The sequence below is a fragment of the Rhinatrema bivittatum genome, chromosome 2 (assembly GCF_901001135.1).
Source record: "Rhinatrema bivittatum chromosome 2, aRhiBiv1.1, whole genome shotgun sequence".
NCBI classification, from domain to species: domain Eukaryota; kingdom Metazoa; phylum Chordata; class Amphibia; order Gymnophiona; family Rhinatrematidae; genus Rhinatrema; species Rhinatrema bivittatum.
This window is the reverse complement of record NC_042616.1, coordinates 598817410-598831286: the sequence shown is the minus strand read 5'-3', so window position 1 is coordinate 598831286 and position 13877 is coordinate 598817410. Positions and strand designations below refer to the sequence as shown.

Below are 13877 nucleotides of genomic sequence, written 5' to 3'. Positions count from 1 at the left end.
CTGTCCTTGAAGCCCTCTTACCCACGGAGTACCTTAATTGTCACCCCTTTATAAAAGCCAAGATTGCTGCGTACCATGATCCTGAGTTTTAAAAAGGAATGATGCTTTAGTTACTGGGTGGGTGGGTTTTGGGGTAGCAAGGATGTAGACATTTTTTTTTTTAATTTACCAAGGAGGGAGGCTGGAAGGTTAAGGGCCTGCACCAATAAAGGGTTTTTTATTTAAAGGGGTTTGAGGTGGTCCTGGTCAGCCAGGGGCTGTGATATTTGTGATGGTGGGAAGTGAATCAGACTGGGAGGCCCATGATATAGTTTTTTTGGGGGGGTTTTTTTTTTTTTTTTTAAGAGATCACCACTTAACCGGATATCGTTTGAAGATTTAAAATTTGGCTGGTTAGGTTTAAAGTTATCCAGTTACAAGATCATTCTTAGATGATATAAACACTTGCGCCAAAATATTTTTCTGGTTATTTATTAAACCAACTTTACTCATGCAACACATCTGTGTGGAAAATGTTTTCATGTAATTTCTTGTCTGGGAAAAAAAAAAAAAAGCCAAAGCAAACCAAAAATCTCACTTTATGGATTTACTTGTCTGCTTCACAAGAACCTTTTTCTCTCTGGACAATGCCAATATAATAGAGCTAAAATGACTTGCCTGTTCTAAAAAAGCAAAGTTCTTACACAACGTGCTTCTTTCAATTCTGTTGCACACCAGCTCATTCCATCACATTGTAAAGAGCACCATTTCACTGTCCTTTCCCATTAAAAAGCTATAACCGCATGCATGGCTACGTAACGGGTGCTCCAGGTGGCACCTGCTTCAGCCCGGCCAAGCCTTTCTATGGTCAGTCTGGAAATGTGAGCCTCCGCGCAGTCAAGGTCCGTCAGCCTCATTCCGAAAAACAGCTGGTCAAACGTCTGCTTCTGCGTCCAGCTGCTGAGAAGATCTGCCCCGTTTTAAAGCACTTGAGGTGCATTCAGCCAATGAAAGCACACAACTGTTCGAGACAGAGCCACGTCAGCCAACTGGACAGTGCTGGCACTTGGACCACTCCACTGTATGCCGTGGGCAATTGTTTCCCTATGGCACTTTTTAAAATGAATAGGATCTACAAATATACAATTTCATGGGTGCTCTAAATGGGTGGTGCTGGTGCATTTTACTCTCCCAGACCACCAACATGCACAGGTTGGGCTTATCAGAACTGCTCGCTTCACAGGCTGGAGGCCTGCATACGAGGGATAAGTCTCTTAAACTTAAGACACACTGGCAAGACCTTTTTACTCCACACAACATTTAGTACAGCGCATGAAGCATCACATCAAGGTTCTGGGGATACTCTCAGCTAGTTGTGGCGTTGGAATAGCCAAGTGCTGCAAAGCTATGCTAAGCTTCCAGGGAAAAGTCAGAATTACTGGATTCCTTCCAAGCAGAACCCTGAAATTTGCTGCTGTCTTTACTCTCAACTTAGCTCAATAACCAGGTAGTTCGCGCTCACAAAGAAGTCGTGCAAAGTATCAAATGCCAGGTGTATTTGGGCACAGACTGCCTGCTGTTTTCTGAAGAGAAAGAGAGAGACATGCTTCTTCTTCAGGTCTTCCTTACCTTACCATCAGCCCCTAGTTCTACACCTTCAAGACCAATAATCATCTCCTTGGTGCCCACGCCTCCAGAGGAATGCCGCTGTCGCCCACCTTCCAACTTCATATCCCTAGAAAGCACAAGGGGAGGGAAAACATCATTATCGAGGCCTAGAACAGATAATGTCACATGAAATCACGGCTCCACTTGCAATTCTGTGCTACTGGAACATATGTTGCATTTCATTTTAAACATTCTGCAAATAAACTTTGACAGGGAGAGGAATTCCTTACCAGTTCACTATATTTTCTTTTCAAAAATAAACATCTTGGACTGGCATGATGGCCCAATGACAATCAGTGCCATGCCCGAGACTCTGGTTTGCTCTCCAGCCACTGACCAGGGATCAGTAGTCCAGCCTGGCGACTTCTAGACGAAAGCTCAGCTGTCGCTCAACAGTGACACCTACAGGTCAGAATCAGGGTTGCACATATATTGGACTCCAAAGGGTCCCCATTCCCCTCTACTGAGGACGGTCACTGAGATGGCTGAGTTAGAGAGGGAGGAGGGGGAAATCCCCACTTTGCTTTGAATAAAGACTCAAGGTGCCACAGCTCTAGTAGGAACAGGTCTGGAAGCTCAATACTAGCAAGAAACAGCTGCCAGATGAAAAAAGAAAAGAAAAGAAACCAAAGTCTTATTTCTAATTCTGAAAAGCAGAAATAAAAGGATGGTAATTGAGGGTTTGCATTCAAAATGCTTTTAGAGAAGTAATTCAGTCTCCAGGACTCTGTCAACTACACTGAAATACTCCTTGAGGTAGGATAGTAGCAAATATACTGCTACAAAGGATCAAAACAAGAAAATAACATCTTAAAGAGCTTGGCATATAATCAAGAAAACCCTCGTTTACCATCCAAAAACAGGCAGATGCAACATTTGTATGTAGAAAACGGGCATTCAGTGCTGAGCGCCCGCTTTCCTAATGTGTGCCCAGTCACCTCTCTTGGGCGCGGTGCAATATTTAAATGAGGAGTCCCGCTAAAAAAAGAGGCACTAGGGAAAATTATGCGTCCCTAGCGCCTCCTCGGCGTTGGGTGCACAGGAGAGGTGGCTGTCAGTGCAGGTTCGGAAAAAGGACGCTTGGTACGAGTGTCCGCTTTCTCCCGCTACCGGCACAATATTCACGCACAAGATACACAGTTAGACCGGTTATCTTTGCGTGTATATTGGGATCCCAGAATTATGTTTTTTCCCCAGACGTTTTCTGTGGTTCCTCCTACATAGTATCGCAACCATACCAATAGAAGGAATCACAGAAAGCAAGATCTTTTGTTTTTATCAGTGAGCCCTTGAGCGTGACATACCTTTACGCCAGCCACGGGCTGCTGTAAAATTTGTTGTGTTGCAATGGGCTCATTGGCTGCATGAGAAATCTTTTGAATCGCGGGTATTAGCTAATAGCCTCATCTACATGGAATTTACACATGATGAGCGCTATTAGCTACGCGGTGGTTTGGGTGTGCGTTTTGAACATAAGAACATAAGAAATTGCCATGCTGGGTCAGACCAAGGGTCCATCGAGCCCAGCATCCTGTTTCCAACAGAGGCCAAAATCAGGCCACAAGAACCTGGCAATTACCCAAACACTAAGAAGATCCCATGCTACTGATGCAATTAATAGCAGTGGCTATTCCCTAAGTAAACTTGATTAATAGCAATTAATGGACTTCTCCTCCAAGAACTTATCCAAACCTTTTTTGAACCCAGCTACACTAACTGCACTAACCACATCCTCTGGCAACACGCTAATCCCATATTGCATTGCGTTAAGGACACCCGTCCAAAACACGCGTCCAATCGTGTGTTAAGCCATGCACTAGCCGCAGCCCACGGTATTGCATTGGCCTGAAAGTGAGCTGAGACCTGTGGAGCCATCAAGGAACTTTGCATTCCTATAGGCAGGAGGTTAGAGGACAACCAGTTGCATAACACTTGGAAGCAAGGTCCTAGATAGTGGAGAACCCAGAAAAGTTTTTATATTCTTTGGCATCTGCTATTGCAATGTACCCTTGAGAAGCAATTCAGCTTTGCCAGCTTTTAAGTCTGGAAGATAGAGGTGCCTCTGACCAATCACACTGCAGTAAAAAGGGAAATACAGCAAGTGACCAACTTTCCTAAGAAAGAAGAAATGCTAAATGCAGTTGGGAGGTTTGGTCTTGCTCTGCAGTAGTCATTTCTCATTTCAGATCCTTTTTATTTAAGCAACACTGATTAAAGGCTGTTTGATTTGGAGGCTCCTCTAAGTGCAACCTCTTTTCTTTTATTGGTGATGTGTGCATGGGCAACCAGAAACCTGTGTGGATGTGTTTTTCTGTGGCTTTCGAACTGACAAACGTACGGCATGCACTCTAAGTCAACTGGCTATCACCACTGGGCGAGCTGGCTCTTGCCTCTTCTGCACACTGCTTGCTGGAGGAGGCCTGTTACAGCAATCTGCAGGGGACAGGGAATTCTGCAGGTAGCTTCTGTCCTGGCTGAAGGACCTAAACGCACAGGGTGACGCTTTAAGGCCTGCAGCTCAAACAGCGGCAGGAATCAAAGTAAATACCCTGTCAACTGTTGCTCTTATGTGGGCTCTAAAGCTTTTATATAATATTTTATTTGGAAAAAGTTGCAGCCGACATGAACAGTCTGAACACGTGTGAGTGAACCAGGGTGTCTCTAAGGGATCAGGACCCTGCCTTTCAGGCTGCGTGCAGACCGGTCGAAATATCTATTTATACTGTAATGTGCAATACACCGCTCTTCCTGGAAATTAAGTAAACGCCCTGTCAAATATCCATACTGCTGCATACTTTACCTAAACTTATATATACACACACAGACAGCTTACAGCATTCTGTTCACAAGGCATCCAACGATTCTCGTTATATAGCTGCTCACAAGAAAAGCCATTAGACACTAACAAAGAGGAGGAGGGATATAGGTTAATTAGAAGGATAACCTAGCCCTGCAGGAGGATCTTTCTGCATTCATCAAGATGACTGCACTGCTGAATCATTCCCGAACCACTGCTGTTGCCCTCTGTTTCCAACTCATTCATATTGCTCTCTGTGCGGAGAACAGCAGACAGTGAAGCAAATGCTATGTTTCAGCTAAATTAAGGTTACGTGCACCCCATCCGAACGATGCCGGTAGAGGAAGTAAGCTACACTAGTGTCTTCATATATGGTTAAGATTTTATTTTCCACCCCAAACTGAGCAGGGCTTCAGATACAACTGACGCACATGGCCACGGGTCCTCTTTTAGCTACACCCTCTCCAAAAGTATGGGATGCTGTTTTAATTCATTTTATTTCAACAGTTTTTATTTTGTTTCCAAGAAATCATGCAAAGCAGAGTTATTTACCTGTAGCAGGTATTCTCCGAGGACAGCAGAATGTTAGCCCTCACACATGGGTAACCTCATCAGATGGAGCCCATTTGAGAGGGATATCCTGAAAATCTGACTGGCTGGGAGGGGAGCCTGTAGGACTGGTTTGAGCACCCCTGATAAAGAGGGTTTTGGGTAGGAACAGAGTTGGCATGCAAGGGTGAGTTGGTATAGATTTAAGTATAGGAATTTATAAATTAATTTACTAAAACTGTAGAGAACCAGAGAGGAGACTGGGTGAGCCAACTGGTCCCTATCTGCTATCATCCATTATGTTAGTATAAGAAGAGAGATATAATAAAGACTCAAAACACTTAAAAGGTAATGAAAGCAGAGTTGCTTACCTGTAACAGGTGTTCTCCTAAGACAGCAAGATGTTAGTCCTCACACAAGGGTGACATCATCGGATGGAGCCCGGCACGGAAAATTTGCGTGAAAGTTTCTAGAACTTTGACTAGGCACATTGAGCATTCCCAGCATGCCCTATACCACGCATCCACGCAGGGCTCCCTATCCAGTTTTGTAACATAGATTCGGATGCAATCATGGAGTTTCTGAGTGGCCTAGCACCACTGCGACCTCAGGGTTCACTGGGATCTGCGCATGTCTAAATGTGCCAAGGGAGTAACATGGACGGTTATGGCCATTTGGCCCAACAATCTCAACATGTGCCAGGCTGACACCTGCTGGCTCTGTTGGATCCATTTCACGACGGTTGTCAAGATGACGGCCCTCTGGTGAGGCAGGAAGGCCTTGGCCTGAGCCATATCTAGCAGAGCTCCTAAGAAGTTCAATTGAAATGATGGGCTGAGATGGGTCTTTGGGTAGTTGAGAACGAACCCTAGTGAATTCAACACCCGGACGGTCAAGCGCATGGACTTGGTGGTCCCTGCCTGAGACATCCTCTTGTCCAGCCAATCATTCAGATATGGGAAAATATGCACTCCCTGCCTGCGGAGGTGCGCCACCACCACAGCCAGGCATTTTGTGAAAACCCATGGGGCTAACGCGAACCCAAATGGTAACACCCAGTACTGGAAGTGCTGTTTTCCCCACTACAAATCGGAGATACTTCCTGTGACCGGGAAAGACCTCATTATGAGTGCATGCATCCTTTAGGTCGAAGGAGCATAGCTATTCCCCTTTTTGCAAAAGGGGTATCAAGGTGCCCAGGGAAACCACATTGAACTTTTCTTTTCTTGGAAACTTGTTCAAAGCCCTTAGGTCTAGGATGGGTCGGAGTTCTCCTGTTCCCTTTGGAATCAGGAAGTAATTGGAGTAGAATCCATGCCCTCTTTACCCTGACAGTACAGATTCGGCTGCTCTGGCCATTAAGAGGGAGAACAGCTCCGCTAGTAGTATCTCCTGATGCACTACTGGCCCATAATATGGGCACAGAGGGCAATTTGGCGGGACACCCATTAGATTCAATTGGTACCCCTGACGGACGATGGACAGAATCCACTGGTCCAAGGTGACACTGGGCCACTGGTTTGCAACCAGAGGGCCCATGGTCTCAGGAATGGGCAATTGGCATATGCTCCCTACGACCCAGTCAAAGCCCCTCCCTGCAGTTGACTGAGGAGCCGGCTGGGGCTTGGGGGTTCTCTGCTGCCTAGGATGGCTGCAGGAGCCCTGATAGTGCTGACGGGAGCAAGGGGGCGTAGTACTTCCTTTGGTGAAAGAAAGACTTCCTTGGCCCCGGTCTCACTGGCATCCTAGAAGAGGAGGACAGGTCCAGAGTACTGGTGGAGAATTGTTGGAGAGTTTCATAGTGGTCCCAAAGCTGGGTCACAGCATCCCTGACCCTACATCCAAAGAGAGATTCTCTCCAGTACACAGCACGTTAGCAATTCCTGTACTTCTGGTCGGAGATCCGAGGCCTGCAGCCATGAAATTCTGTGGGCGCCGACTACCGCTGCAGAGACTCTCAATGCTGTTTCGAAAACATCGTAGGTCGCACGGACCTTGTATTTTCCACACTCCAGGCCCTTATGTACCAGCGACATGAGGGTGTCCTGCTGCTGTTGAAGCAGGTTGCTCTCCCTCTTGTTTTGGAGCAGTGTCAAAAAGCAGAAGATCCAGGAAACTACACAGTGTCAGGCGAAAGGGTAAAAACTTTCATAAATAACAAAATTACTGAACATATAGACTGTCATGGATATATCCAAGGGAAGTCTTGCCTCACCAATCTGCTACATTTTTTTGAAGGTGTAAATAGACATGTGGATAAGGCTAAGCCAGTTAAAGTGTATCTGGATTTCCAAAAAGTGTTGACAAATTCCCTCATGAGAGACTTCTGTGGAAATTAAAAAGTCAAGAGATAGCAGGCAATGTCCTAATATGGTATGGGAACTGGCTAAAAGATAGAAAAAAGGGAAGAAAGAAGGACTATATAGTCAATTTTTTCAATGGAGAAAGGTGAATAGTAGAGTATCCCAGAGATCTGTTCTGGGATCATTGCTTTTTAACATATTTATAAATGCCCTGGAAATGGGAACAACGAGTGAGGTGATCACATTTGCAGATGACACAAAATTATTCAAAGTTGTTAAATCACACAGGGAACGTGAGAAATTGCAAGAGGACTGGGCATGCAAATAGCAGATAACATTTAGTGTGGACAAGTGCAAAGTCATGCACTTAGGGAAGAGCAATCTAAATTATAGCGACACAATGCAAGGTTCTACATTAGGAGTCACCACTCAGGAAAAGGATCTAGGGCTCATTGTGAGTATGTTGAAACATTCTGCTTAGTGTGAGGTGGCAGCCAAGAAAGCAAATAGAATGCTAGGGATTATTAGGAAAGAAATGGAGAATAAAACAAAGGATATCATAATACCTCTGTATTGCTCCATGGTGTGCCCACATCTTGAGTATTGTGTGCAATTCTGATTGCCATATCTCAAAAAAGAAATAGCAGAATTAGAAAAGCTACAAAGCAACCAAAATGATAAAAGGGATGGTAGAATTCCCCTATGGAAGAAGGCTAAAGAGGTTAGGGCTTTTTAGCTTGGAGAAGAGACGACTATGATAGAGGTCTATAAAATAATGAATGGGTAAATGCAAATCAGTTGTTTATGTTTTCAAAAAGTACAAAGAATAGGGAACATGCAATGAATTTACTAACTGGTACATTTAAAACAAACAGCAGAAAATATTTTTTTTACTTGATGCATAATTAAGCCTGGAATGTGTTGCCAGAGGATGTAGTGAAAGTTGGTAATGTAGCTGGGTTTATAAAAGTTTTGGACAAGTTCCTGGAAGAAAAGTCCAGAAACCATTATTAAGGTGGACTTGGGGAAATTCACTTCCTATCCCTGTGATAAGCAGCATGAAATCTATCAACCTTTTGGGATCATGCCAGGCACTTGTGACCTGGCTTGGCCACTATTGGAAACAGGATACTGGGCTTGATGGACCTGTGGTCTGACCCAGTATGGAAAACCTTATAGAATCACAGAAACACAGAAATGATGACAAAAAAGGACCAGACTGTTCATTTAGTCTGTGAAGCAAGCTTATGGTATAATTTTGATGCAACTCCAACAATGCTCTCTCCTTCAACGGCAAGAAGTAAAGGGGAATTGGACTCAGACAGCAACTAATAAAGGCCCTGACTTTGACGGTTTGGGAAACTGATAGTATGGGGGTGACCTGTATGGCATGGCAGATGACAGTCTGGATGGACCATTTGGTCCTTTTCTGCCGTCATTTCTATGTTTCTCTGTATCTGCTGCACTGTGCAGGTTATCCCCATGCTTATCAGTTTCCCAGACTGTAAACATCAGGGCTCTCGATGGTTGTTGTTTGAATCCAATTCCCGTTATCCCCATACTTATCAGTTTCCCAGACCATAAAAGTCAGGGCCTTCGATGGTTGTTGTTTGAATCTAATTCCCCGTTATGAATTATGCTGGTGGACCCTTGGAACGAGGGGGGTTGGTGCTGCCTGTGGGAAGAAGCCTCACAGGCACTCACGGTCAGTAGGTGAGGCAGATAAGGAGCAGAGACCCTGCTGGAGCTTTACGACTACCAGCCCATGTTTCCTTAGGTTAAGCCCTCGGGTGCCAAGGCCAGCTGGACTTATGTGGGGCCTCTGCAAAGATGGAAGTCCAAGAGAGGGACAAAAAGCAGTAGTGCAGACCAAGTTGGGAACCGGTGGAAAAGCTCGTAGTTGGTATCCGGGCACGGGTTGTGGCGTAACTTATATTCATTATTCAGGCAAGGGTCGTGGCAGGCGGTGTAGCTAGTCTCCCAAGTCTGGATCGAAGTCAAAGCCAAGGTCAACCCAGGGCAAGGAAAGAACTCAGGACTGGCAATGCACGTCTCTGGACTGAGAACAGATATTGCCAAGGCAAGGCAAGGCCTGCATACAGGGACTTGCCTTATATAGCCCCTGAGTGTTGATGTCATCAATATGGGCTGCGGGACTTTTCCCACCACGGGCCCTTTAAATCGAGCAAAGACACGCACGTGTGCCTAGGGGAAGCCAAGGTTCAGGATAAATGGCGGCATCCTGGCTACGAGGCAGCAGTGCTCAGCTGCGAAGGAGGGAGAGACCATGGCGAGGAGCCGGCGGCATGAGGCCGTGGACAGCAGCAGCAGCTGGCAGCTCAGGGCCGTGAAGGAGGGTGCAGTGGCTCCCCATTACCAGGAGGTCATGGGTTCCTGCGACCGGCAAGTATAACATGAAGTAGAGAGCCATGATGGAGTTGCATCAATAGTATGAAGGCTTATTGGTTAAGGGTAGTAACCGCTGCACCAGCAAGTTATCCCCATGCGTTCTTTTTTTCATTTCCATCCTCTAGCCTTGAGGCATCCACAGTGTTTATCCCATGCCCCTTTGAATTCTTTCACTATTTCGTCTTCACCACCTCCTCCAGAAAGACATTCCAGGCATCCGCCACTCTCTCCATGAAGAAATATTTCCTGATGTTGGCTCTTGAATCGTCCTCCCTAGAGTTTCATTTCGTGACCCTTGATTTCTTTCCAATGAAAAAGGCTTGTCAAATGTGCATCATTAAACTTTTCAGGTATCTGAATTGTTCACGCAGGACACATGCATATAAGTTTACCCGCATATTGGGTGGAAACGTTATAGCACGCTATTTCCATGAGTAAAACACTTTTTTATCCATGGCAATGCCTTTGAAAATGACCCTCTTGTGAACACTCACAGTGTTGATGCTAGCCTAAACAGCAATATGTAACAGTGGATGATGGTTCCCTATGTGGTTGGGATGTATCTCTATGTGGATATATATGTCCTTGACATCCAAAGAGCATAGCTAAGTCTCCTTTGTTAAGGAAGGAAATTATAATGCCTAGGGAAATTATTCTGAACATCTCTTTCAGTAGATATTTGCTCATGCCCTCAGGTATAAGGAGTTGATTTGTGGGGCTTGGGACCTCTGCAGTCTTGCTGCGGATGCAGGAGAGTTGACTGAGGAAAACATCTCTTCTGAAGAAAAATATTTTCCTGCCTCATCAGTCCACCCAGATATCTCTTTTTAGTGGTGGGCAGATCAGGAGTGGCTGCAGAGAAAGCCTGAACTGTGGAGCAATTACCTTTTGTAAGATCCACCATTTCTTTCTCCACTGCAGGGCATGTCGGGAACTTGATTTTCATGACTGCTTTGAGGCCTGAATCCCATAACCATGAGAGTCTGCAGGTGCCAACTGCCATGGCAGAGGCTCTCTACGAAATCTCAAAAGCATCATAGATTTACTGGACCACATACTTTCCACACTCCTCTCTGGTGCTTATCAGGTGAATACATTCTTCTTGCTTCTCTGGAGGGAGAAACATGGAGAATTGTCTTTGACCAGAACAGAGTGCATGTTGTTAAACATGGAGATCTAGATCCAGAAAAGTTTTAGAGTCTAAAACTCCCTCCCGGAGGGAATGGAAGAGCGAGTTTTAGTCTTCTTGGCCTTTTCCAGGGCTGATTTGACAACATACTGGTGTAGTAACTGGACTCTCTGGGATCCTTTTGGACACCATGATTCATATCCACTTTCTTACCAACAGAAAACATTGAGTGTTGGGTCTCCCATATTTTCATGTGAATCTTCTGGAGAAGTTGGTGGAAAATTACTGCCACTAGAGCCTTAGGCATATCAAGAAATCTCAGGAAGCATAGTAATAGTGCCCCGGACTCTTCCTCAATCTCTAAATGAAAAGGAATGGTATAAACACCAAACCTGGGAAGGAGAGGTCCTCTGGATGGGATCTACCGTTTATTTGTAATAGAGATGGATCTAGAGGGAGACCTGTAGAGGAGCCCTCTTCAGAACTAGACTTTTTAAGACCTATAAGCCAGATCCCAGGACTCCTCAGATTCAGACTTTGTCAGAACCACATGAGTTAAGTCAGAAAGAACTAACCTTTCAACCTTGTCACAAAGGGACCCTGAGATGGCTGGCGGACCTTTGGATCCAAACAGTGTCAAGTAGTCATAAAGGCTTCCTTCTCCGATGCTGCCTGATAAGTTTGGTGCAGACTGTGTCGACATCTATGCTCTGTCTTAAGGAGCTGACATTGGTGTCGTATTGGTTGATGCCTGTTGATAGGCCTTGAAGACTGGCTCTTTTGGTAGACCAGATGAATTTTGAAAAAGGGATTGAGAGTCCAAGAAAGAGGTTAGGTGAAGCACTTCATAAGTTTATGATATGTTTCAAAAATGAAAAAGTGTTTCTTTAAACTGGAAAGATACAATTGTCATTTTTACAGTTTTTAAAGTAAGAAAATATCCATTCACAGACTAGTCCATTTAATAGTGACGATTACGAGCATGATCAGGCTGATCAAAGTAATGACGCTGGCTAAGGCAGTGACAGAATGCATGCATGTCTGGGACAGATACAAAGAAGGGTGCCAAGGGCAAGGAAGGCTGATAACCAGAGATCAAGTATGGTCTGGTGACAGTAGGCAGGGGCAACTAGTCAGACTCAGTGGGCCAAGGGATCTTTATCAACTACATTACTAAGAACTAAGGAAATGAGTACACAATAATATGATCTATGAAACCTCAAGTAGTGATGGAGATGATGGGATGCTGGGGATATCTGTACCTGAAGGATAAAGGTAGGAAACATCTCCAAACGATAAATGTGAACAAGACTTTATGAAATAGAGTCTGGGGTTATAAATGATACAAAATCTCCCACCCATACCAGATAGAATTTTGAAAGATTTCTTTTGTAAACAAGATTATAATCAGTCTATTGCTTGATCGTTAGTGTGACAGTCACAGTTTAAAAAGGGCAAAAGGAATGAAGCAGAAAAACATCAATCTACCAGTATGACGTCTGGAGCAGGAAAAAGCTTGTAATCGATAACAAAGAAAATGACAGCATCTCACAGAAATAGGAACAACAGAGGCAGACATGAAGTCTTGGTAAATCCATCCTGACAGACTAACTTAAAAGAAGTTATTTTTTTCAAGAAAGTTTCAAAGGACTCACACAATGGACGTGTTATTGATGATACACTGGGATTCTGGCAAATCATTTTGCACTAGAGTTTGCTAAAGGTTAACAACCCAGAAATGTATGGAAAAACATACAAGCAAAATGAAAATTGGCCTGGGACATGAAAACAGAAAATGGAGTAATCTTTCTAAATGAACCACTGCACAAAGTTGGTTTATAGTCCTGTAATATGAGTGAGCAATACATAAATATATCACATCTAAGAGAAAACGTGATAATTTCATCAGCACATAGGATGTTAACAGATGTGGTGATGCATTCACAGGGTGGAATCAGCTGCAATGCAGAACTAGGAGGCAGCTGAGCTCAGTGACTGCAAAGGTATTTTATGTATTCTAAAAACTAAGGGGTGAATTTTAAAAGCCCTACGCGCGCCACAGCTGCGAGATATGTGCAGAAGTTGGGCGGGCGAGTACATAGGTATCTCCCAGTACATGCGCAAACTTTTTTTTGCAAAAGAAGGGGAGGAGCATGGCATTCCTAGTTTTCTCAATGAAATCTGCACGAAAGCATTTATGCGCACAAGCGCACGCCAGGGTTACCTATCGCGTAACTTTACGTTTGCTATGGATGATGTGTAAGTCCAGGAGCAAAAAAAATAGTGCGGTTTTAAGGTTAGGGGCTAACAGGGAAAAAGGGATCTAATTAACTAGGGGAGGGTTAGGAAGTCCTGTCTTTTAGCTGGGCTAACTGGAGAAACTGGTAATTGCATCAGTGTGCGTCTACTAAAATCCCCCCACTTACGTGGTAGAGGCGGCATTTGAGCGCAAATGTGTGCGTGTGTCCTTATAAAACTGTGCGTAGATGTATGCGCGTACAGCCTATTTTATACGTGTGTGTGTTATACACACATAGGTGTGCCCAAACAGCTGTTTCAAAGTTACCATCCCTGTCATTATTGTAAAGGGAAAGCAGCCTCTTCTCTCAAAAAACGGAGCCTCCAGATACAAAAGAACATACTTTATTTGCATTGTCCAGGACCAGGCTTGTTCTGGATTATGGATTTTTTTGGTTTATGGACATTCTGGACAATGCCATTTTTCTGATAAATATTTAGCTAATGGAAGAATTTTTGGGGGGATTATGAAAAATCTGACACCAATCAATTTTCGGATAATAACTTTCTACATAACGGAACACAAACCAAAGCCCATTATTTTCTTTGGGAAAATGTGAGGTTTTGGATACAGGAATTTCAGATTTAAGTTGCTCTGCTCTATGGAAAAGACAAGATTCTCTGCTGCACAGGATTGCACCAAGATAAGATTATAGAAGAAGTTCCAGGAAGCATTCTAACATATCCCTTAAACTGAAAAGCCCTGTCCTAGACATTGCTGATTTCAGGGTTTTTTTTTCATGTA

General features: G+C 44.3%; 1 protein-coding gene across 2 annotated transcripts in view; it reads right to left on the bottom strand.

The window, feature by feature from the left end:
• Positions 1-13877, bottom strand: part of CABLES1 (Cdk5 and Abl enzyme substrate 1) — a 190726-nt gene that overhangs the window by 21753 nt on the left and 155096 nt on the right. For both annotated transcript variants that reach the window (XM_029591126.1, XM_029591125.1), the window contains exon 5: positions 1609-1714. In XM_029591126.1, the coding sequence (XP_029446986.1) occupies positions 1609-1714 (106 nt within the window). The remainder of the gene's footprint in view (positions 1-1608; positions 1715-13877) is intronic.